Source organism: Hakea prostrata, chromosome 1 (assembly GCF_041222555.1).
Source record: "Hakea prostrata isolate BN-2017 chromosome 1, UWA_Hpros_2, whole genome shotgun sequence".
Classification (NCBI taxonomy): domain Eukaryota; kingdom Viridiplantae; phylum Streptophyta; class Magnoliopsida; order Proteales; family Proteaceae; genus Hakea; species Hakea prostrata.
Genome location: NC_142600.1, coordinates 76,822,777 through 76,845,403, shown reverse-complemented (window position 1 = coordinate 76,845,403; position 22,627 = coordinate 76,822,777). Strand labels below are relative to the sequence as shown.

The 22,627-nt window shown below is 37.5% G+C and overlaps 1 protein-coding gene across 1 annotated transcript; it reads left to right on the top strand.

Annotated features, from left to right (window-relative positions):
• The first annotated feature begins 380 nt into the window (after positions 1-380).
• On the top strand, positions 381-22,336 carry LOC149030198 (phospholipase D gamma 1-like). Its single transcript, XM_089142519.1, has 10 exons — positions 381-2,569; positions 3,122-3,238; positions 4,345-4,539; positions 6,036-6,284; positions 6,426-6,494; positions 6,595-6,742; positions 15,141-15,289; positions 20,462-20,638; positions 21,059-21,256; positions 21,402-22,336. The coding sequence occupies exons 1-10, from the start codon at positions 908-910 to the stop codon at positions 21,693-21,695; spliced, it is 3,258 nt and encodes a 1,085-aa protein (XP_088998645.1). The 5' UTR covers positions 381-907; the 3' UTR covers positions 21,696-22,336.
• Positions 22,337-22,627: the final 291 nt, after the last annotated feature.

Here is a 22,627-nt window from a genome sequence, read left to right as displayed (position 1 = left end):
CATGTGTGGTAAGCATTTATTTATTTATTTTTTAGTTCAAGTTTATATTAGAGAATTTTTTTATTTTTTATTGGAAATGAAATGTCGTCGGATAGGTGGGAACCCAAGTCCTCGCAATGGGAGTCTAAGTTTTTAACCGCTCTACTAACCTACCATTGACTGAGAAAATAATTATTAATATACGTTCCGTGGAGTGCGAACTCAAGATCTTTCCACGGGAATTTGGATAGGCGGCTAGATTTGACATAACCATTCGCCACATTCCCAACCTAACCCTAATTCGTTTGAATTTGCTTCTACCGCTGGAATTTAACAGTAGGAGAAAGAAAAAGGGGTTAATCGGAATATCACTTCTATTATGACGCGGAACCCGATCGACCCTTCACGCTACCCGAAATTGAAACTTCTTTGTTGCTTTGTTCATCCTACGTAAGACAAGCCTCCAATTTCGTTGGTTTTCAGGTTTCTTTCAACAACGAAAAGCAGTGGCAGGCGAGCGGAGCCTTCCCAAGCTTCAAACTTCCTGTTGTTCAGATTCTCTCTCGTCTTTACCTTCGAAGTTAAGCTGGGAAGAATCGAAGCTCGCTGTTGCCTTTTCTGCTTTATCTCTGCTTCTCTTTAACGGACAAAGGTAAATTCATCTCTGTCTCTGTCTTGTTTTCTCCGGAAACTTACATTTCAATTCCATTTAAACCTGACAGAATTCAAACCAAACTAAACCGTACCTTCTCTTGATTCTTCATTCCTGTTTTAAATTCCTTTTTTTCTTTCTTTATTTTTGGTAGAAAAGATATCCATTAACGCCGAGATCAAGCAATCTCAAGAACCAGGGAAATTCTTCTGCTTCAATTAAAAGCTTGTTGGTGTTGGAAATTTATCGTTTCTTGAGAAAAACAGATCATTTATAATGGCGAATTATAGTCCATATTCATACCCCGATCCCTACCGGTACCCTCCTCCTCCACCTCCACATTCAGATGTATACCCACCTCCTGGATCGCCTTCTCCCCATCAGCCTTATCCCTATCCCCACTCACTTCCTCCATCTCATTCCTTCTCATACCCACAACCGCCGCAGCAACCACCGCCGGGGTACCACAGCCATTCTGGTCCTTTAGACTATCGTTATCCCCCTCCCTCTAACTCTGCACCCGCTCCCTATCCTTACTCATACCCCAATACCCAGTACCCTCCCCCTGTCAGCCATAGTTCTTCGCACCTTCAAACCCATCCTAGTTTCCATGGGAGCCCATCGCATCAATCTCATCCCTATGAAACTCATCATTCCAGCTATTCTACCGATAGCCTTCCCAGTTTCCACAGACAAGATAGTTCAGCATCGGTTGCTGCTGGCTCCTCTTACCATCGAGAAGATGTTGGCAGTTTGCCTCAGTCTCATTCTTCTCTTTATCCCCCAATTGATGATCATTTAGGTAGACTGCAATTGTCTGATCACAACCCCTCTGCTCCTCCGGCAGTCTCAAATTCACCACCACCCTTGTCGCAGAGCGTGAGCGCGAGGTATAACAGCCAGACAGAAATGTATGGTTATCCTAATGATTCGTTCCCAAACATACGACATTCGTACTCGGGGCCATTGCCTCTTCCTCAATTACCTCATGCAAATTTGCCATCATTGGACAGCTCAGTTTCCAGCCACAATCTACAGATGGTTCCATATCAACCGTCTAAAGGTTCATTGAAGGTGTTGCTATTGCATGGTAATTTAGATATCTGGATCCGTGATGCAAAAAACCTTCCCAACATGGACATGTTTCATAAGACCTTGGGAGACATCTTTGGGAAACTACCGGGAAATGTCACCAACAAAATTGAGGGGAGCGTGAGTCATAAGATAACCAGTGATCCGTATGTCACAGTTTCAGTTTCCTATGCTGTAGTTGCACGTACTTTTGTGATCAGTAATAGTGAGAACCCAGTTTGGATGCAGCACTTTAATGTTCCTGTTGCACATCATGCTGCACAAGTTGACTTTATTGTCAAAGACAGTGATGTTGTTGGCTCTCAAGTAATGGGAGCTGTAGCCATCTCAGCTGAACAGATATACTCAGGAGCAAAAGTGGAGGGATCCTTCCCAATCCTCAACGCCAATGGGAAGCCCTGTAAACCTGGAGCCCAATTGAGTCTTTCAATTCAATATACTCCCATAGACAAACTGACCACTTACGATAATGGAGTTGGAGCAGGCCCTGATTATGCTGGTGTTCCGGATACATATTTTCCTCTTAGGAAAGGCGGGAAAGTTACACTTTATCAAGATGCCCATGTTCCTGATGGTTGTCTTCCAAACCTGAAGCTAGACCATGGAATGCTATACGAACATGGCAAGTGTTGGCGTGACATGTTTGATGCCATAAGTCAGGCTCGTCGTTTAGTTTACATCACAGGGTGGTCTGTCTTCCACAAAGTCAGACTTGTCCGGGATGCTGGTAATGCTTCAAACTGTACCCTGGGGGATCTTCTTATGGCAAAGTCTCAAGAAGGAGTGAGAGTTCTTCTTCTAGTATGGGATGATCCTACTTCAAGGAGCATCTTGGGCTATAAGACGGTAAAATAACCTACTTTTCTCATACTCATACTTAGTAGCTTGAAACCCTAATAGCTGTTGTCTGGGTACCAAATAAAAATTTGACATGTTGAGGCTCAAAATTTCCATTTGGATCTTAATTTTGGTTTTGAAAGTTTTGCTAATTAATCTGGCCATTAAAATATCAACAACATTGTTAACTGGGTCCACCTAAGCCAACAAATTCCTACTGTTAGTTCAAGAGTGGCTCGGAATTCATGGTCTACTGGTATCTACAAGATAGATAAACTTTGTGCATTTCCAATGTGCTTAGGCTGATCTGTGCAGTTTTTCCTTTTATTTTCCTCTGTTTTTGTATGACATGGGCAATTACTGAACTTCAAATTAGATTATATTCATACATGTATATATTATATTTATTTATGTTGCTTTTAGAATATCATTTCTTATTCAGACTCTCTTCATGTCACTTCTCCAAGTTTCTTTTTTATAGGAGCTTCTTTCTAAGGCTTTTGCAATTTTTCAAGTAAATCAAGTCTTTGGCAAATTTGTAATCAGTTTTGGGATGTGTAGGATGGTGTCATGGCAACCCATGATGAAGAAATTAGACGTTTCTTCAAGCACTCTTCGGTGCAAGTTCTACTTTGCCCTCGATCTGCTGGAAAACGACATAGCTGGGCCAAACAGCAGGTTAGACTTGAACGATTATCTAATCAGACTCTTTGCTTCTTCAGAGTTGCTAGTGTTAAATTGTTCAATTTATATATCCTCCATAAATTTGATCATTAGGATCTGATGTTCCTTATTAGTTCAAATGGAAAGCTGAGAGGTGAGTACTGAACCTCCTACTCCCACCCCCTGAAATAAAAATCTCCTTTTACTAGGTTCTGGACTTTGTGCTTAGGTTTCTTGTTTTTCACAATCTCTGTTAATATGCGTGCTTTCCCAGTTTGTAATTACTATATCAATGAGCTTCTTATTACTTAGATGGCATGTAAATACCTGTATCACTGTGTTGTTTTTACCAAGCACACTGTGGGCAGGAGCAGCATTAGGAGGTGGGCTGGCCCAAACACCCCCCGCCCCAGAAAAAAAAAAGGGGAAGGAAGATATGAAGTTCTCACTGAAGCATAATTTGTAATAATGTATGGGTATTATAACTGAGCATCTTATCCAATTGACTATTGAACCTGGTCCCCTAGACCAGACGTAAACCAGACCCATCAAAGCTACTGTTGACTATTAAATGAAAAATATTCTCCATCTTGCTCAGTTGGCCTTATGAAATTCCTTGATGGTTATCCTATATATTAGTTGGTTTTGTATTTTGCTAAGAGCTTGTATATTTGAATATAAGCACAATGGTGAAGCAATCATATCCGGTTGCTGCTTAGGACACAGAAATTTTGATATCCTTTTTTTTTCCTCCCTGGCTCGGTACTATTTGAAGTTATTTTCGTAGTTGCCAGGGTGGAAGCTGTGAGGGTTCTTCACTCTTCCAAATTCCTTGTACTTTCTATTTTTGTTTTTTTAAGTGCCCACAATTTTTTCCACCTTAGTCTGCTCTAGTGAGAAATCTTTCCTTTTGTGTGCCTTATTTGTCAATGGTGAAAAAAATCTCACAATTCAATCAGGACTAGTATAGTATGTTATTGTAATATTTTTGTGTGGAGGAGTCTGTGATTGTATGTTTAGTTATCTGTCCCCATGATTTTTTCCCGCTTTTAGTCTGTTTAGATTTTCCCAGATCTCCAATACTGGGACTTGCATCAACTTTTATCCATCTTTGTACTCAGGAAGTTGGAACAATCTATACTCATCATCAAAAAACTGTGATTGTGGATGCTGATGCCAGTGATAATAAGAGAAAAATCATAGCTTTTGTTGGAGGACTTGATTTATGTGATGGGCGGTATGACACTCCAAGACATCCCCTATTTCGGACACTAGAAACCACTCATAAGGATGACTATCATAACCCTACTTTCACGGTAATCCTAAACAAATGTTCTTCTATGCTGTTCTGTTTGAGTTTCGATATCTCATTTTTTATTACTCTCATTACTTGATCATTATTAAGAGTTTGCACATTCATGGTATGTTGATATTTACCCAAATGAGAATATTAAAGCTCCCTTCGAATCTTTGTACATGAACCCCTGCTATTTATGAACCAAATTCATGAAAATAAAAGTTCAAATAACTGAGGATATGCATATTTTTCCTTGGTCTTTATAGGTTTACTGTTTTGATTTTGAAGTAGTTTATTTGAACTGTTAGGAAAAATTTATGAAATGCAAAAATTTTCATAAGCTTTGGCTAATGTATGGAAAAGGTCAGGGATTATCTACTTCATTTTCTTTAAAAAGTAATTCTTTTGTTACATGATCACTTTAAAAATAATGAATTCACTATATTAAGAAGAAATAAATCTGCATCTCGTTTGCAGTGGATACTGCAGATGGTTGCAAATATAGAAGAACATTTACTTTGTTCTACTTATGCATTCCAATCACTTGAGTTTTGTTACCAATTTGCCTAACCCCAAGATACAAAGATGGAAATTATTACTGTAGTAAATAACTCTTGAAAATAAAGGTGCAGACTTATATAATGACATTAAACTTGTGTGTCAGATTAATGGAGGAATTAGTTCATCAGTAAATCTGAATGGAAAACTGCTGCAGCTAGAGGAAATTGATTAAATTAAGATTGGAAACAAAAGCAAAAATGTTATAGATGCCAAAGAGTTGCATGTCAGAAGAAAACTGCTACAGCTAGAGGGAATTGATTAAATTAAGATTGGACAAAAGCAAAAAATGTTATAGAATGCCAAAGAGTTGTGTGTCAGAATGATGGAGAGAACACCCTCAACTGTAAATCCTGAATAGAGTACTGCTGCAACTAGAGGGAATCAATTAATTCAAGATAGAAAACAAGGGTGAAAACGTTATGTCACGGCATTAGATTTGTATGTCAGAGTTATGGAGAAAACACTTAAAAGTAGATCTGAATAAAGTACTGCTGCAACTAGAGGGAATTACTTTATCGAAAATAGGAATCTCCATTCTTTGAGTGCCTATATACTCATCAAATTACTCAAAACAATTCTCTTCAATAAGTTCACAGTGAATTTTAAAGAAGTTCATGAAAGAAACACGAACACTGTACAATTAAAAGTTTTGGCAGTTTATTAGAAGAACAATTGTATTAAGCTCTTGTTCCTCTTCTACTGGGAATAAAAATTTCATTCCTAAGGGCCATTGCTTGGAAGTGGTAAAAGGTTCCATCTGCTAGGGAAAATGCCTGGGTTCAAGTTTTAGGAGCAGCCACTTTGTGCAGAAAAATGCTGAAGGTTAAGGACTATCTCTGAACTCACCCCTCTGATAAGTGAGGAACCCACATAAGCATGCCCACATTGGGTAAATGGTCTTTCTATAAGTTGCCACTCTTTTTTGTTTACTTACATGTGATATACCTAAAGCAGGGGCCAACTGCTGGTTGTCCAAGGGAACCATGGCATGATCTGCACAGTAAAATTGATGGACCAGCAGCATATGATGTACTTGCCAACTTTGAAGAGCGTTGGCTAAAAGCTTCCAAACGCCATGGGATTAAAAAATTAAAAAAATCATGTGATGATGCTTTACTCAGGTTAGAAAGAATTCCTGACATCATTGGTGTACTTGATGCTCCATACCTTAGTGAGAATGATCCCGAGACTTGGCACGTCCAGGTAAGAACATTTACCGCCATCTCTGTATTTTTGGTTCACTTGTGAGTTTTACTCAATCATGTTTGGCATTAGATTTGTGATATATGCTTTTATTTCTTAAAATTCTGCATCTGTTTCATTTTGTCCCTCAACAACCAATAGGTGTTCCGTTCAATTGATTCAAATTCTGTGAAAGGCTTTCCGAAGGATCCAAGAGATGCAGTAGTCAAGGTAGTGTTTTGTCTCTTATTCTTCCTCTTTTTTGTTATTTTCTGCAATCTGGGTATCATTTCCCATGATGACTAATTAACTCCAATGGCATGCTCAACAGAACTTGATGTGCGGTAAAAACGTGCTGATTGACATGAGCATCCACACAGCATATGTGAAGGCCATCCGATCTGCCCAGCATTTCATTTATATTGAAAACCAGTATTTTCTTGGGTCATCGTATAATTGGTCACAACACAAAGACTTAGGTGAGGAACTGTGAGAATGACCATTTACATAAAGAGCATAATGTGATATTTTTGTTGTGCAACACAAATTAGGACATGTTCTCACATTGGACCACTTGAACATGCATTTTTTGAGCCTTTGCATAAATCTTGATAATGTGTGTGTCCCTTTAATCATTACTTGTTGATTGGTAACCCTTCCAAGTGTTTAAAAGATAAGCTTATTTTTATATGGACCTAGTCTAGGGGTCAAGGCTATTAAGGCAACAAGGCTAGGCGATAAAGGGCAATGAGAACCCAAGGCGACACCAAGCAATGCAACAAGGTGTTCCTAGGGGACAAGGCGAGACAAGGTCACCTTAACCCAAAAAATGGCCAGAACGCTCAGGTGACGCCTTGACAACCTTGTTAGGGATTGCTTCCTTGGTAAGGAAAGAGCTATCAATGTGTTGTGTAACTCTTTCAGTCAGAAAATTATCAATCAGCAATGAGGGATTTTCTCATAACTACCACGTCTTTAGTGAGTCTGTCCACTACAAGATAACTTGTAGAGGTAGGTCCTCTCAACCTAATTCCCCTCCTTCCCTTTCCTCTCTCCACCCCACCCTCTAGTTGGACCTATTCCTCTAGCCCATCTATCATCCATTACCCCAATCCCGCAAGCACTCCCCCCCCCCCCACCCCGGCCATTTTACCTACTACTCTTCTATCCTCCACACCCACCAGCCCTGAGCTCCCTTAGCTCACATTCCTCCAACTCTCCTCCACCTTATGGTGGGAGGGTTGCCTCTTGCATCTGAGTCTGGGGGTATTCTGACATCCCTTTTCCTCAACTCCGAAGTCATAGGAGAAGCAGCCGTTCTACTCAAGGGCAATGTCACCTTGATGAAGATTTCATCTTTGAGCTCAAGTCCTCTAGATAGAAGAAGAAGAAAAATAAGAAAATTAGTTTTGATCCTTGAGTTGGTCTTGGCTATGTAATCTTGGCCTTTAGAGCCTTGCTTCTTTATTGCTTTGCTTTTGTTTAGGGCCTTCTTGGCTTCGGTAGGGCTCTGCCCTTAGTTTCTTTGTTGTACTCCGCCCCCCTTCTCCTTTTGCTTAACAAATTATTTATTCAAAAAAAAAAAAAAAAGATAAAAAAAGGATTATAGAGTTAGGTTTCCAACCAACAAGGGGAAAATTAACCTATTAAAGTCTTTGATTGGCAACTTAAGCTTTTAGAACCTCTAGTTTGGATGGAAAGATGCTCTAAAGGCACATAGTTGCGGTACTTGATGCAGCAACATCTACAACAATGAAGATCAGAGCATAGAAGTTGGGAGTGAAATGTGTCTCAAAAAGTGCAGCATGATGTTAGGAGAGGACTACATGTTCTGCTAGGTCTAATGGAATGATGCATTGGCAATTAGAAGATGCACGCGTTGGCAAGTTTTCAAAGGGAGTCAATATGCCCTACATGTGGTCCTTGTTGATAAATGACAGATTTGTTGTCAAGACGATAGACCAAATCTCACATATTCAAGAGAGAGAGACCCTCAAGAATGTTACTTTTGGTCTATGACATTATGGAACTATTCAGAAGATTCATGACATGACAAAACTTTTAAATGATTGCAGAGAGCAATGTTGTGGAGGTAGAGCAGAGGGGTGAAGTGTCGGAGGCAAACAAGAAGAGTATTGATTGGGATGGTCACTTAATGGGAGACTGCATGCTTTAAGGCTATAAGGTGTAAAGGTGCCCTTACGGTCTTGGTGTGCCTTGGTAATGAAGTCAAGTGTGTCTTCTTGGTTAAATTGTGGTGTTCTTGCTCTTGAAGTCATGTGCAAAAAGCAATTTTAGCTAAATAGCTGATGTCAGCTGGGTTAAATCAATTTACCATAAGTGATAAACTAAACCATATAATTGCTTCAATCCTTTATAAGCTAATATGGTATTCCTTTAGGATAAAGTGCCTGGGTAATAATATGAATGCCATTTTATGGGTGGTGCATGTTGCATTTGAAGGAGGATAGCCCAAAGTTTCCCATGTAAAAAGAGAATTTGGGGATCCAGTATCTTTACACTAGGGGTGCAAGTTTGGCCCTAGAGGCCCTGGCCCACCTTTCAGCCAACTCAAGATTTTGGCCTTGAGGGCGGTCAAGGCCAAAATATCTTGACTCTAAATCAGGGCCAAGGGCACGGCTGGGATTAGTGTTTGTCCTAACGTGTCCCTAATATTGGCCCTAATATGACCTTGATTTTGGCCTTGATTTGTGTGGTCAAGGCAACAATATGGATTTATAAATTGTTTTATTGATTTATGGAAAAGAAGACAATACGGAGTTTAAGTTGTTTATATTTTTATTCATTTTATTCTTAGTTTGTTTGAGATATTTTTTACTTTTAATAGCATTTTTAGAAAATGTATTGCTTCTTCATTTTTTTAGGTATTATTATTGTTGCCCCCCTGTACTATAGCTTAATTACTATCTTATCCCCTATACTTTTTAAAATTACTAATTCAACCTTACACTTTACCTCTGATTATTGTTGCCCCCTATTGTTAAACTCCGTTAGTTAAGTGATGATGTGGCAATTTTTATTTATTTAAAAATCCCAAAATAACCCTAAGGTTTTACTTTACTTATTTACACTTTATATTAAGTTACATTATTACCTTAGTAATTAGAAGAAAAAAAATTAACCTAATTTGCTAACTCCTTATTTTCTTAGCTTTTTACGTTTACTTTTCAATTTGGTGCTATTTTTTAGTCTTTGTTATTTATTTTTCCAATTTGATGTTATCATTTTAGGAAGTTCCTACTTCCATTAGGTTTTCATTTATTTACTATCTGATTTGGCATTATCAATTTTGGGAAGTTCCTTTTCCTAGTGAAAAAAATAATAATAATTTGGGTAGTTTTTTTTTGGAATTCAAAATGATAAGAATACTAAAAAATTGGTACTTGATATGGTTTTTTCTAAATGAGGATAGTATTGTGTTTTGACTTCTTAATTTTAGAAGGACAAAATAGACATTAAACATTCAACTGTAACAACCTTTTAACACTATTAGAATTGAGGGGGGCAACATTAATTTTATGGAAAGCATGGTCCTTTAATAATTAAGCTATAGTACATGGGGGGCAACAGTAATTATCCCTTTTTATATATATATATATATATCAGAAAATTCAAATTTAACAAGAAGTTAGATTATAAGGTTTTTTTTTTTTTTTTTTTGTAATTGGTTATATAATTAAGATATGATTGATATCAAATTTATCAAGGACATAGAAAAGTTTGGAAGTAATGTTGTTTCTTTGTTTTCTTTCTGTCAAATAGTTTAGATTTAACAAAAGGTTAGATTATGGAAGTTCTATTTTTTTATTGTACATCTAATTAAAATATTATCATATTGGATTGAGTAATAATAGCTTGGAATTTTTTTCCCTTGATTTTTTATTTTAAAATTAATAAAAGTATGGATTTCGAAAGTGTCATTGTTCAATTTGGCTTCTCATTTTTGACTTAGTTAAGTTAATTTTTATATTAGAGTTGCTAGTCTAGGGTCAGGGTCAGGGCCAACCAAGGATAGGGATAAGGCTAATCAAGGACAACGACAAGGCCAACCTGCCCTGCCTCGGCCCAATTAGGGACAATTAGGGCAGGACAGGGATAGGCTTGGCCTTTTAGGGCTTAGGGTTAGGGACAAGACTTTTAGGCCCTGAATTAGGGTCATGGCAGGAATGGGCTTGTCTAGAAGCATTTAGGGCTGGGATTGGGTTTGAAAAAGACATGGCCCCGTCTCTGTTGCAGCCCTACTTTACACGCTGTATCTGCTTAAAATTTGTTGTGTGTTTATTACCCCTTTCTATTTGACAAGTTATAGCCTAGTAGCCATGTGCCATGTCAAAAGAAAGGTTATTTTCCCTACTCTTTCTTTTATTCTGTAAGCACGAGTTTAAAGGGCAGCGGTTTGGAGGGAAAAGCTTCAAAGTTGAGGGAAATACAAGGTGATATCGGACAGCAACTCTACTGTTAGTTATAGGAACTGGAGGGTCCTGTGGAGGGGAGCATTAGAATCCTAGACGAGGATAATGTCTTTTGAGGCATGACAATGCATATGGATGGAAAGGGGTGTGTGAATCTTCAAGCTTGAAAAGAAGCACATGGTAGCAAGAAAAGCTAAGAAATTGGCGTCTTTTTGGTTCTGTGGTCATGGATTTTGGGGAGTTGAGTATGTTTTATCTAGGAAAATCAAAATGAATATGTAAGTGGGTGAAGGTTTATGCCTTGCAAAGTAAAGGAGAAGGGTTAAGTTTTTATGTTATGCATGGACCTGTTGGGAATGCCTCTAATTTTATAACATCTTCTTTATCTTCTCTGTACTCTTTTAGATAATATTAAAACAACTTATGTTTATCAAATAAGACCTGGACTGCAACCCCATGCATGACTGGAGGATTGCTCATCATCAACAACTTTGATCGACCACTGCATCCCTTCTAGTGTTGGAAAAATGGGGACTTCACCATTTTGGATAAGCATTTTGTAGCACTCTTCCCAGAAAATTGACAAAAGCTAGTTTATACTGAACATACATGGTTGATATTGGACCAAACGGATGTAAACTTGGGAATAACCCTGTGTTAGATAATGAGAATTATTTCTGTTGGGAAATGCCATGTCAGCATTGCCACATCGGCCTTCATTAGTTTTGATGATAACAAACACGAAATTACTAATGTCCATATCAAGTTGTGATTGTCCAGTTATTATGAAAGCAAGTGGACCAAACCCAACTCATTGGACCAAACTCACCGGATGTCTCAAGCCCAAGCCAAGACCAAACCAAGATGGACATGAAGTCTAAGTCAAGATGATCATGAAGAATGAAGTACAAGAAGACTCAAGAATATCAATGATCAAGACTTAGATGAATTTAGGACTTAGGACACATCCATACGCACTCACATGTAATTGTATCAAATTATGAGCATATCATGTCACTAGACTGACCTAGGACATAATAGGAAGGTGTATAAGGCTTAGGGTTGACCAAAAAGACCAAAAACCCAAGCCAAGTCCAAGCCCCAAACTTGAATAGCTACTGTGCTGCAGACGGACGTCCGTCTGGTCACAGTAGGCTAGACGGATTAAAGTATGCCTCCAACGGCTACTTTTTAACGGATACTTCCCAGACGGACGACCGTCTGCTCAGACGGATGTCCGTCTGGACTGAAAACTGGACTAAAATTATGTCCGTTTTCTATCCATTGGGGATTGGGCTAAGGCACTCAAAGGCCATCTATATAAGCCCAATTCACCCCATTTGAGAGGGTTGAACCTCACATTTGATATCCCCAAGTAATCTCAAGCTCTCAAACTACAAGAAAGCTATTGGGTTTTGCCTCTCACCCTCTCTCCAACCTTGAAAAACATACCAAAGTGTTGAGAAAGCTTGTGGAAGTCAAGTTTGAGGTGATTGAAGGCTTTGGTGGTGCATGCATTTCATATCTTGAGCATACAACTCTTATTGCATCACACTCACACAAGAGGTAAAGTGTCCAACCTCTTGTTAGGTAACATCCTTCTCTTGTAGCTGTTTCAATTCTAAGAGTAGGTATATTAGAATTGGTTATGGGTGTTCTTGCCCGTTAAAAAAGATTGTTTGGGTACTCTTGCCCATGAACAAAGATTGAAGAGGGTGCTCTTGCCCTAGGATAAACAAAGATTGTAAATAGTGCTCTTGCCCCGTAACAAAGATTGTAAAGGGTTTGATCTCTACCCATTGTATTGAAAGAGATTCACTAGTGGAAATCTCTCTTGAGGCCAAGAGAGGAGTGGACATAGACTTGTAAAGTCGAACCACTATAAATCTTGTGTTGTGGTTGCTTGTCAATGTTTAAATTCATGTGAATTCTCAATTTACCTTGTATTTCCAAACAAACCGAAAAATTGGGACAATCCACTAGTTGCAACTTAATCACCCCCCTCTAGGTTGCACCAACAATTTCCAACTACAATTAGCTGATTTTCTCTTATTTTACTGTTTCAAATATCTGCTCCTGTCTCATTATATTCTTACTTCATTTCTGGTTTTGAAGTGTTAATCTCTTCTGTTTCTTTATCCATACTCTGCAACTTTTGATTATTACCCCTATCAAAATGTTTTTTAGAATGTCTAAAAACTTCTTTCAGTACTATCTCTTTTTACACTAGAACTGTTGACTTGAAACAATGATGAAGCTCATTTTAATGACAGTTACACAAATGAAGGTGGGAACCAAGTATATTTGTTTAATCACAATATGTTAAATATATCTGCTGTTAAGATTTGTGTGAGATATGGATACAGTGGATTGGAGATCTGGATCTTCTATAGTTTCTATTTTGTTATTGCATGCTATAGTTTCTCTTTTGGTGCTACAGTTTCTATTTTGTGTAGTTTCCTTTTTCTTGCTTTCTATTTTTTTTAACAGAATATTGGACTGAATATTTTGTTTTGATCTCTTATAATATTTGTTTTTATTTTAGGGGACAAAATATAGTGTCCTAGTATATTGTAATTGCAGCCTATAAATAAAGTGGCTTGTGATTCTGGGAGATCTATCCAGAAGCACAGGGAGTTGTTCTTTCTATGCTGGTTCTTCTCCTGCTTCTTCCTTGCTTCTTCATTCATTCTAGAATCTGGTTTGATTTTTAGAGTCTGGTTTCTAACATGATATCAGAGCATTAATCTGATTCATAGGTTGCTCTTTTTCACTTGCTGGTTTGAGAGTCATTTCAAATTGTTCCTATTTGTGGTAAAACCCTAGTTCATATAAGAAGATGAACTAGGGTTTCAATGAAGATTTGATTAATCTAGATCCAGTAGAGCAAATACTAAGTTACTATTTTGAGAGTTGTCTTGAGTTTCTTCTCTCAACCTCTACCTATCACAGTAGCTGATGCTGCCTAAATTACTGATTTACTGTAACTAAAGGATCAAACTATCACTAAATAAAGAAGTAACTCTTTGAATTTGATTACAGCTTCTGCCCACGATGGGATTTCTGGGATATTTTTTTCTTAGAATTCTGTGCTTCTAGGATCTGCTACTGCTGCCACTTGATGATGTTGCAATTCTAGGAGCCTATTAATCACTTCAAAGGAAGAACTCGGTCTAATTTTGATGCCCTTTCAGTTGTCTGCTTTTGACTTTTTTTTTTTTCTCCTTCCCTATCCAAAGCCAGGGAGATGCCCCCTATTTCAGACGCTTTTTAGTAACCCACACTGCCTGGTCCGCAATAACCAACAATCTCTACCTACTTGATCTACAGTAACTCATATTGTCTATTATCTACCTACTTGGTCCTTAACTCGTGCCATTCTCTTACCTATCTACTTGGCCTGTAGTAACCCATATTGTCTTTTTACCTACCTACTTGGTCCATAGTAACTCATACTACATTTTACCTACCTACTTGATACACAATAATACTACATTTTATCTACTCACTTGGTCTACAGTACTCCATATTGTCTGTTACATATCTACTTGGTCCTTTGTAACCCATACTGCCTTTTACCTACCTATTTGGTTCGTAATAATTGGTATTACCTTTTACCTACCCATATTTTTAACTACTACTTGCCTTCTTGCGAAGAGCTTATATGCAACATTTGAACTACACATTTTACATACTTGTGTGGACATTGGAGTCGCTCATTTTCATTGTTTGATGGTTCGTTTGACATGAAGATTGTTGCCTAGTGAGGTTCTCTCGATGTTTACTAGTGTAGGCTTGTGCTCAAGATTGATTAAGTTTTTTGATATATGTGTTATCTTGAGCTGAAGCATGGGAGATTTGTATGCTACAGCTTGAGGGGGAGTGTTAAGATTTGCATGAGATATGAATACAGTGGATTGGAAATCTGGATCTTCTATAGTTTCTATTTTGGTGCTACAGACAATATTTTCTGTTTTTTCCTTTTTTCTTGCTTATATGTTTTGTGAACAAAATATTGGACTGCATATTCTGTTTTGATCTCTTGTAATATTTGTTTCTATTTTAGTGCACAAAATATTCTGTCCTAGTATATTGTTATTGCAACGTATAAATAAATGGCTTGTGATTCTAAGAGATCTATCCAAAATCACAGGGAGTTGTTCTATCCATGCTGGTTCTTCTTCTTCTTCTTCTTCTTCTTCCTTGCTTCTTCATTCATTCTAGAATCTAGTTTGATTTTTAGAGTCTGGTTTCTGACATCTGCTAAAATTAGTATCAAAATTACAGGTACTTGCTTTCTACTATGTTTTCTTTTTTTCTTTATAAAACATAACTAGGTTTACACTGGCCTGTTTCTATCTGTTTTGCTACGGTCGTTATTATTAGGTATCACATGACAGGATGAGAATTTGGTAGTTTTAGCTAATTATGGTTTCACATGTAGGTGCAAACAATCTAATACCAATGGAAATTGCTTTGAAAATTGCGAACAAAATCAGAGCAAATGAGAGATTCGCTGTCTATATAGTTATTCCTATGTGGCCTGAGGGTGTTCCAACAGGTACTGCTACACAAAGGATTCTCTTTTGGCAGGTAGGTTCCAACTACTTAATTTTCATAATGGTCAGGAGTTTTATATTGTTTTAGAGTCTGGGGCTTCAGTATCATGGTTGTCTAGTGACTAGGTGATCCAAGGCACTAGAGGAGCATCGACGCTGCTAGGCAATAATGTGCTTGCCTAGGTGTGATTTTATGACTGTATGTAACACAACAATGACTGTTTTATATAGCTGATTTTATATGCAACATGGAAGTCGTATCAATGCAATTTGATATATTTATGCTAATTGCTACTATGAGAAGAACAGTTGATAAAAAATGAAGCATAGGACATAATATAAGCTTTTCTGTTAAAATCAAAGCAATAAATATAAATCGATGTAAACTCATGAAGTGTTGACAAGACTGCTGTCTCCTTCGACCCAGGAAAGAACTTGGATGCCTACTTGGAGCCTTGACAACTATGTTAATAAAGGGCATACCCAATTCACTAATCTTTGACAATTGCAGGGTCCAGGGAGGGCCATATTATACATAGCCTTACCCTCGATTTTATGAAGAGGCTGTTCCAGTCATGGGTACCTTACCCCTATTTTCACAAAGAGGCTTTTTTAACTCAAAACACATGGCCATATGGTCACAATGGAGCAACCTTTACCATTGCACTAAGGTTTGCCCTTCAGTGTTCAACATGATAAATTTTTTAAGTGTGAAAATGTAAGTCATGAGGGTAGTGATACTATTAACAGTCATGTTAGTTATGTGGAGTTTCAAAGAAGTTAACCATCTAGCAGTTATAACATGAGATTGGATGCTAATGGTGGATGAATTTGAGCCACAGTACTGTTAACAGCCCAGTCAGTTATTTGGAGTTTCAGATAAATTAGCCAGCCATCCAGCATAAGTAACATAACATTCTAATACTGAGGGTGGCAATTTATATGATACATGAGCCTTGATGGGAGACAAAACTCTTCCGTGGGAACCTGTTCAACTTTAACCTTTATATCATGCTCCTCTTTGATGGATGCTATTTACTTTTCCTTTGGAGGTGCAAAGTTGAAACCAGCTTGTAAAGTGGAAGGTCGTTAGCTGAATTGGGCATCACATCTGTTATTCAGTTGCTGATCTTACCTCTGATACCAATTGATGGGTTTCTAGAAGCTTAAAGATTTATGATAAAAAATACAATACAAACCAGAATCACAATGAATGCATAAGAACCAAGTCAATAATATTAAGTAACAATAAATGAGAAACTTAAATGATTGTAAATTCTGGTATGAAGTTGATAAAGTAACTAGAAACAACTCTTGAAAGATGGAATTAATCCAATGGTTGTATCTCAAGAACTATTAGCATTACAGAATTGGTAACTTAAGATCCTAAAAAGTGGGAACTTAAATTTCTCAGAAACAAATGAACTGATTTAGGAAATATTTTGGTTTACAACAGTACTAAGAGGCTATCAAACAAGTTATCAAAATATTGAATAAATCCAATGGTTCGATTAGGACTACTGAATTTATCTTACTTGCATACTAAACCTCATACTGTCACATGTGATTCTCAATAAATTTACTGTTTAACCACCCCCCCCCCCCCCCCCAAAAAAAAAAAAAAAAAAAAACTCCCCTTCTCTCTTTTCTGAGAGAAATATAGAAAATCTCAAAGTATAAATAGAAAACTCAAAAACAAGCTCAAACCAATAAATAGGGAAGTCATAAACCAATCCTTAACTGATAGGGTAATTTGTTACTATAATTAAAAATAATGAAGGAAACTGAGTTAAATAGAAGTAGAGTTACAGAATTCTAATCCAGCCTAACTACACTGGATGGCAAGTTAAGTAGAAGGAGAAATCATGGTAGAAATGGTTGCAGGGAGGTTGAAGTGATCTCAGCCGACCACGCACTTTCCTCATGGCACAATACCCTGTAAACTTCTAGTCAGTTCACTTGTCCCAAACTTTGGTTTACTTGCAAGTATTCAAGGAGAAAAATAATAGGATGCCTAATTAGACTATGAAACTGAAACTAATTTCACATATGCACCCCAAACACAAAAAACAGAAAGATAACTACAAGATGACTTAGATCCCAGGCTGGACCCATGATATCTAGGTTTTTTCTCCAAAGCTTATCATGCTGGGTCCCACCAGTGAATTGATGTTACATGAGAAACACTGTTTCTTTTTGGATGAATGCATAAAAAACACTTAATAACAATGAAAATATGGAAACTACGGCACTTAAAAATTTGGAGGCCTAGATTTTACCAATATTATAGACCCATCATAGTGATCCATTACAATTAAAGAACATTCAATCAAAGGTAATGTAGAAGAAGTTAAGCCTTGGTGCTGGGTGCAAAAGTAAGGTTGCTCCATCATGGCCAAGCAGTCATGGATCAATTCAAGAAACAACCTCTCTGCAAAAGCCAGGAGTAAGGCTACATACATTATGAGCCTCCTCAGACCTCTGTGTACCAGAAGCCTCATGCATTGGTTATGCCATTTTGAATAAGTCAACACAAATTGTATTGAATGGACCTGGCTAGGAAAATATCTGAGAGAATTCAAATCCTTCACCGAAAGAGTTTTCGAGAATAACCTCACTGTAGTATTGACTTAAGTCTCATCTTCACCATAGTGCAAAGAATATCATCCAAATATGAATAGAAACTCTTGGGGAAGAGTGACTTAAAAATGAATGATTATGATAGTTCTGTGCAAAGCATGCTTGAAGAATCACCCCACGAAAGTCTTCAAACCAAACTCTCTGAGCCTGTTTCAAGCCTTACAGAGGTTTCGTTACTCACCATGAAGCAATCATGTGAAAATCCAAGAGGCTACATGTAGACCATTTCTTTCTTATGTTCATGAACAAAAGCATTTTTAACATCCATCTGAAAAACAGGCCACTGACATTTAGAAGAAAAACTATGACTACTTGATAAGTTGTCATCACTTAGAGAGAGAATGGAAGATGGTAATGACTACTTTGAGCATATTTTTCCCTCTTACTAGTATGATTGTTGTATTCCTTGTTGGAAGACATACAAGCAAAGCAGTATAGAAATTTCATATCAGTTAAGAGACTTAGAAATCCTTTTTGAACAGTGTAATATCAGAGTAGAATTAGAAATGAGAAGATCATGGTGAAATCGACGGATGAAAAAACATTATGATCAGCAGAATAGCAACAGTAAGTAAGAGAAAAGGAGGCAGGAGAAGGGTTGATGGTAATGTTGAAGCTCATGCAGCAAAGGAGGCGAGATTTGGGATACCTCAGTTGTTGTCGTCATTTTTCACCAATGTTCATGACGAAGCAATGAGATAGAGGACATAGGGAATTTCATAATTTTTTTCTTCCATAATGTGAGTATAATCAAGGAAGGAAAAATTGGCAAAATAGTTACGGCGATATTTTACCGTTTCGATATATGGTAACATGAAACTAGTCCCAAAATGATATCTTCTAAAAAGTCGCCGGAAAATCGGTGATTTTTTGGGAAACCGGCGGAATATTGACGAAAATTGCTGAAACTTCACAGAACCTGAGATTGGATTTCTCTCTTTCGCTTTCAATCTCTGACTTGGATGTTGGATCTCTCTCTTTCGTTCAAAATCTCAAGTTTAAGGAGGAGTTGGTGCTGACGGAAGTTGTGGGAACTAAAGGGCAGAAGAGGAGATGGCTGGAGAAGGGTTTGTTGGGTTTCAAGAAGAAGATGTCATTTGAATAGGAGCAGAGAAACAGGTAAGCCTTAGCTGCCGTCGCCATTAGAATCTCCAAGGCGACTCAGATTCCTCCGTTAAGCTCTGAAACTATGCCGGAATCATTGAAACTGTGCCGGAAATGTCGGCAAAATGTCACCAATATATGGGGGTTTCGCTGGTTGCCGAACCAGGCTGTTCCGGCAACATTTCATTCCTTGAGTATAATATATGATATGCTCTAGGAAAACAACATGATAAGAAATGCATATGTGACAAAGAGATAGATGATTACAAAGAACTCCTGTGTGCAGAATTTTCTCACAAAACTCAGAGCAGCTTGATGGGAAGTTTAGTGTGCTCATGAGGAGACAACTGAACGGAACACGAACAACCAAATATCCAGAACAAAGAGAAATCAGGAGAAGAACCAAAAAAAGAAAAAGAAAAAAGAACAAGTGGGATTTTAGCCCTTTATCTTGTTTATTTTATATATATATGTTATTGTATTGTTGTACTTGATAAGAGGCAGCTTGCATATAAAGGCTCATTTGGGTGAGTCAATCAAGGAAATTGCCTTCAAACCAATTTCTTTTTTTCGGTTTAGGAAGAAAGGTTTTCAGTTTCAATTGATTTGCTTGGCGACAGAACAGGTTTGGATCTCTAACACTGTGTGGGGGAATGCTTATATCCCTCATCAACAATAAAGTGGTACTTTTGTTTCTTCATGTACATTTTGGTCTCTCCTCTCATGTAGATGTTGCTCTCTCCTCCTCCTAGTACAGACTTTTAGGATGGAATCCAACAGCTATGTAACCAATGCCATTCTTGAAGAGAATCTGAGGATGTCTGGTATGTTCCCAGAGAACAGCTCTGTTCTTTTGTTCTTGGAGAACAGAAGAACATGTGGTAGGTGTTTGTTAAAGAGGTTTGTTCATTTGTCCTTTAAGAACGTACTTGTGAGAAAAGTGGTCTGAAGAACTAATTTTGCAGAACATGTAAGACATGTTCTTTCCGAGGGGACAAAAACTTGATAAAAATGGTTTCGACGGTGAGGTCCCTTGAGACTACCCCCACAGCCACCCTTGCTTGTAAACTCCCTCCACCTTGCTCTCCTATCCCGTGCCTTTGTTCAAAAACAAGATTTTGCATACCGTGGGCCCAAAAAGAAAATATTTCTAAAATTGGTTTATCGAATTCCCATTTCCAAACAAAGAACAGTCTCCTAACACAGGAACATGTAAAGAAACAGTTTCATACAAGAACCAGTCTCCATGAATGAAAATGTTAACAAGCATCTACTAATGTTCTCCCATTTCAACACTATGTTATTCATGTCACAACGTGGTTTTCAAGTTGCTTTGCAAAATACAATTGTCATTTTATGGAAGAAAAATGATGGGAAATTTTTGTATGAACTTGCAAGGTGATGTATGGTGTGTTGTAGCTCAAAATATTATATGTTCATTTAACTGGAATCATTGCTGCAGAATAATACTATGGAAATGATGTATGAAACGATTTACAATGCTTTGGAAGAGGTTGGGCTTGAGACGGCTTATAAACCAGAGGATTATTTGAATTTCTTCTGTCTTGGCAATCGTGAGATTCTAGATGGAAATGACAGCCCAACTGTACATAGTCCAACTCCAGCAAATTCTCCTCAGGTTATCTATTTATCTCTAAAACTACGTACCACCCTTTTCTTTTTATGTTTACTTTCTTTTACATTCTTTTTCTTTTTTCTTTTCTTTTCTTTTTTTCGCAGGGGGGGTGAGACATGGTTAGGGTGTGGGAGGGGTAGTTAGAAATAATTTCATTAAGAAAAGGGAAGCCTAGACTACAAAACCAAAATACCTCGGTTGCTTTCTCCTTTGTGATTTTTATTCTTTCGTTCATGTTCTTTGGCACCCATCAACATATTGCTATTTGAGTTATCTCAGTTTAATAATTTCTTTTGACAAAATCTTTTCATCTTATATCTTGCTGGGTTTTTTTCACCTTGTTATTTGCTTATGCATCATGGTGTGTCGGTCATGTAAATTTCTTCATACCCAACTCAAATGCTTATAAATTTGGAAATGTAGGCACTCTCTCGAAAGAGCCGACGCTTTATGATCTACGTCCACTCAAAAGGCATGATAGTGGATGATGAATATGTAATATTGGGGTCTGCAAATATCAACCAACGATCCATGGAAGGCACGAGAGACACAGAGATTGCAATGGGTGCCTATCAACCTTCTCATACATGGGCTAAAAAGGGGTATAATCCATCTGGACAGGTAAGCTTGCTCGGATATGCTAATTTTTTGGTGTACCGATTGTACACCTGAACCTCACAATGTAACTCATCTTCATCTAATGGTTAAATTCTTTTGCAGAATGTATACTTGACTCAATATTTAAATGTTTCATGTGTTACTGTAGATTTATGGCTATAGGATGTCTCTATGGGCAGAGCATATGGGAACTCTTGACGAATGCTTTACACAACCAAAAAGCATTGATTGTGTTAGACGGGTTAGGTCTATGGGAGAGCAGAACTGGCAACAATTTGCTTCCGATGAGGTAACAGAGATGAAGGGACACCTCTTGAAGTATCCAGTTGAGGTTACCCGAAAGGGCAAGGTGAAGCCTCTTCGTGGATGTGAAAGTTTCCCAGATGTGGGAGGGACCATAGTGGGAACGTTCATTGCCATTCAAGAAAATCTTACCATCTAGCCCACTAATCAATCCTTGGTTGCAGCCATGTCTCTCATCTGGTCCAGAGCTGCTTGTTGAATTTTTGTTTTGCAGCAGAAGCCAATCAAGCTAGCTAAAATTTAGCAGATGTCTAATATGGATAGGATCTCACCTTTTCTTTGGGAACTACAACTAGTGAGATCTGTGGAATTGATGCTGTTCTTTTGAACTCTGTAAATCATGTATATGTTTTCACTCCATTATTTGTTGTTGCAAGTTCTTCCAATAATATTAAAACCTGTAGATCTAATAATTTGTAACAAGTTAGAGAGGTATGTGTTTGTAGAATTACATTGGATGAAGTTTTGGAGTATGTAATAACTGTCTTCTGGAGAGACCAATGTTGTTGTGGAATTAACTTTGCTTTTCAATCCCCCCCACCCCCAAAAAGGAAAAAAGAAAATCTCCTACCTTGCTTGTGTGACTTATCTCTCCTTTAAATTGACCAAACGGTACTTTGGACCTCTCCTTACTTGGATAATGACGTTTACTATTCCTCTTACCTTCTTGCAAAAGTGACAAATGTCTCCCTTTTAACTTTCTTAGTTAAATTGTGCTTTGCTGTTAAATATTTTTTTTAAAAATCCCAAATTACTATAAACTAGGATGATATTTTAATTAGAGTGGTGTAAATGGATAACCGAAATTCACTTCCGAATTCGCATCCGCATCCTTTTAAGGGTATCTAAATCCGTACGATTACTAATAGGATGTAGATATGATATGTCATTTTTTTACCGATTATTATCTATCCGATTAAATTACTTATTTAATTTATTTTTATAAATTTTTTACTGACTACTTTTCTAGATTTTTTACTAAAATAGTTACCAAGGTCGCTAAATTCTTAAATTTAAAACCTAGCCCTCACAAATAAGATGTTAAAGATATAAACAAATAGTCGAAAAATT

Coding starts and splice junctions, on each gene's coding strand:
- LOC149030198 (XM_089142519.1), top strand. CDS start 908: ATGGCGAATTATAGTCCATATTCATACCCCGATCCCTACCGGTACCCT. Junction 2,570..3,121: donor GCATCTTGGGCTATAAGACG/GTAAAATAACCT, acceptor TGGGATGTGTAG/GATGGTGTCATGGCAACCCA. Junction 15,290..20,461: donor AAAGGATTCTCTTTTGGCAG/GTAGGTTCCAAC, acceptor TCATTGCTGCAG/AATAATACTATGGAAATGAT.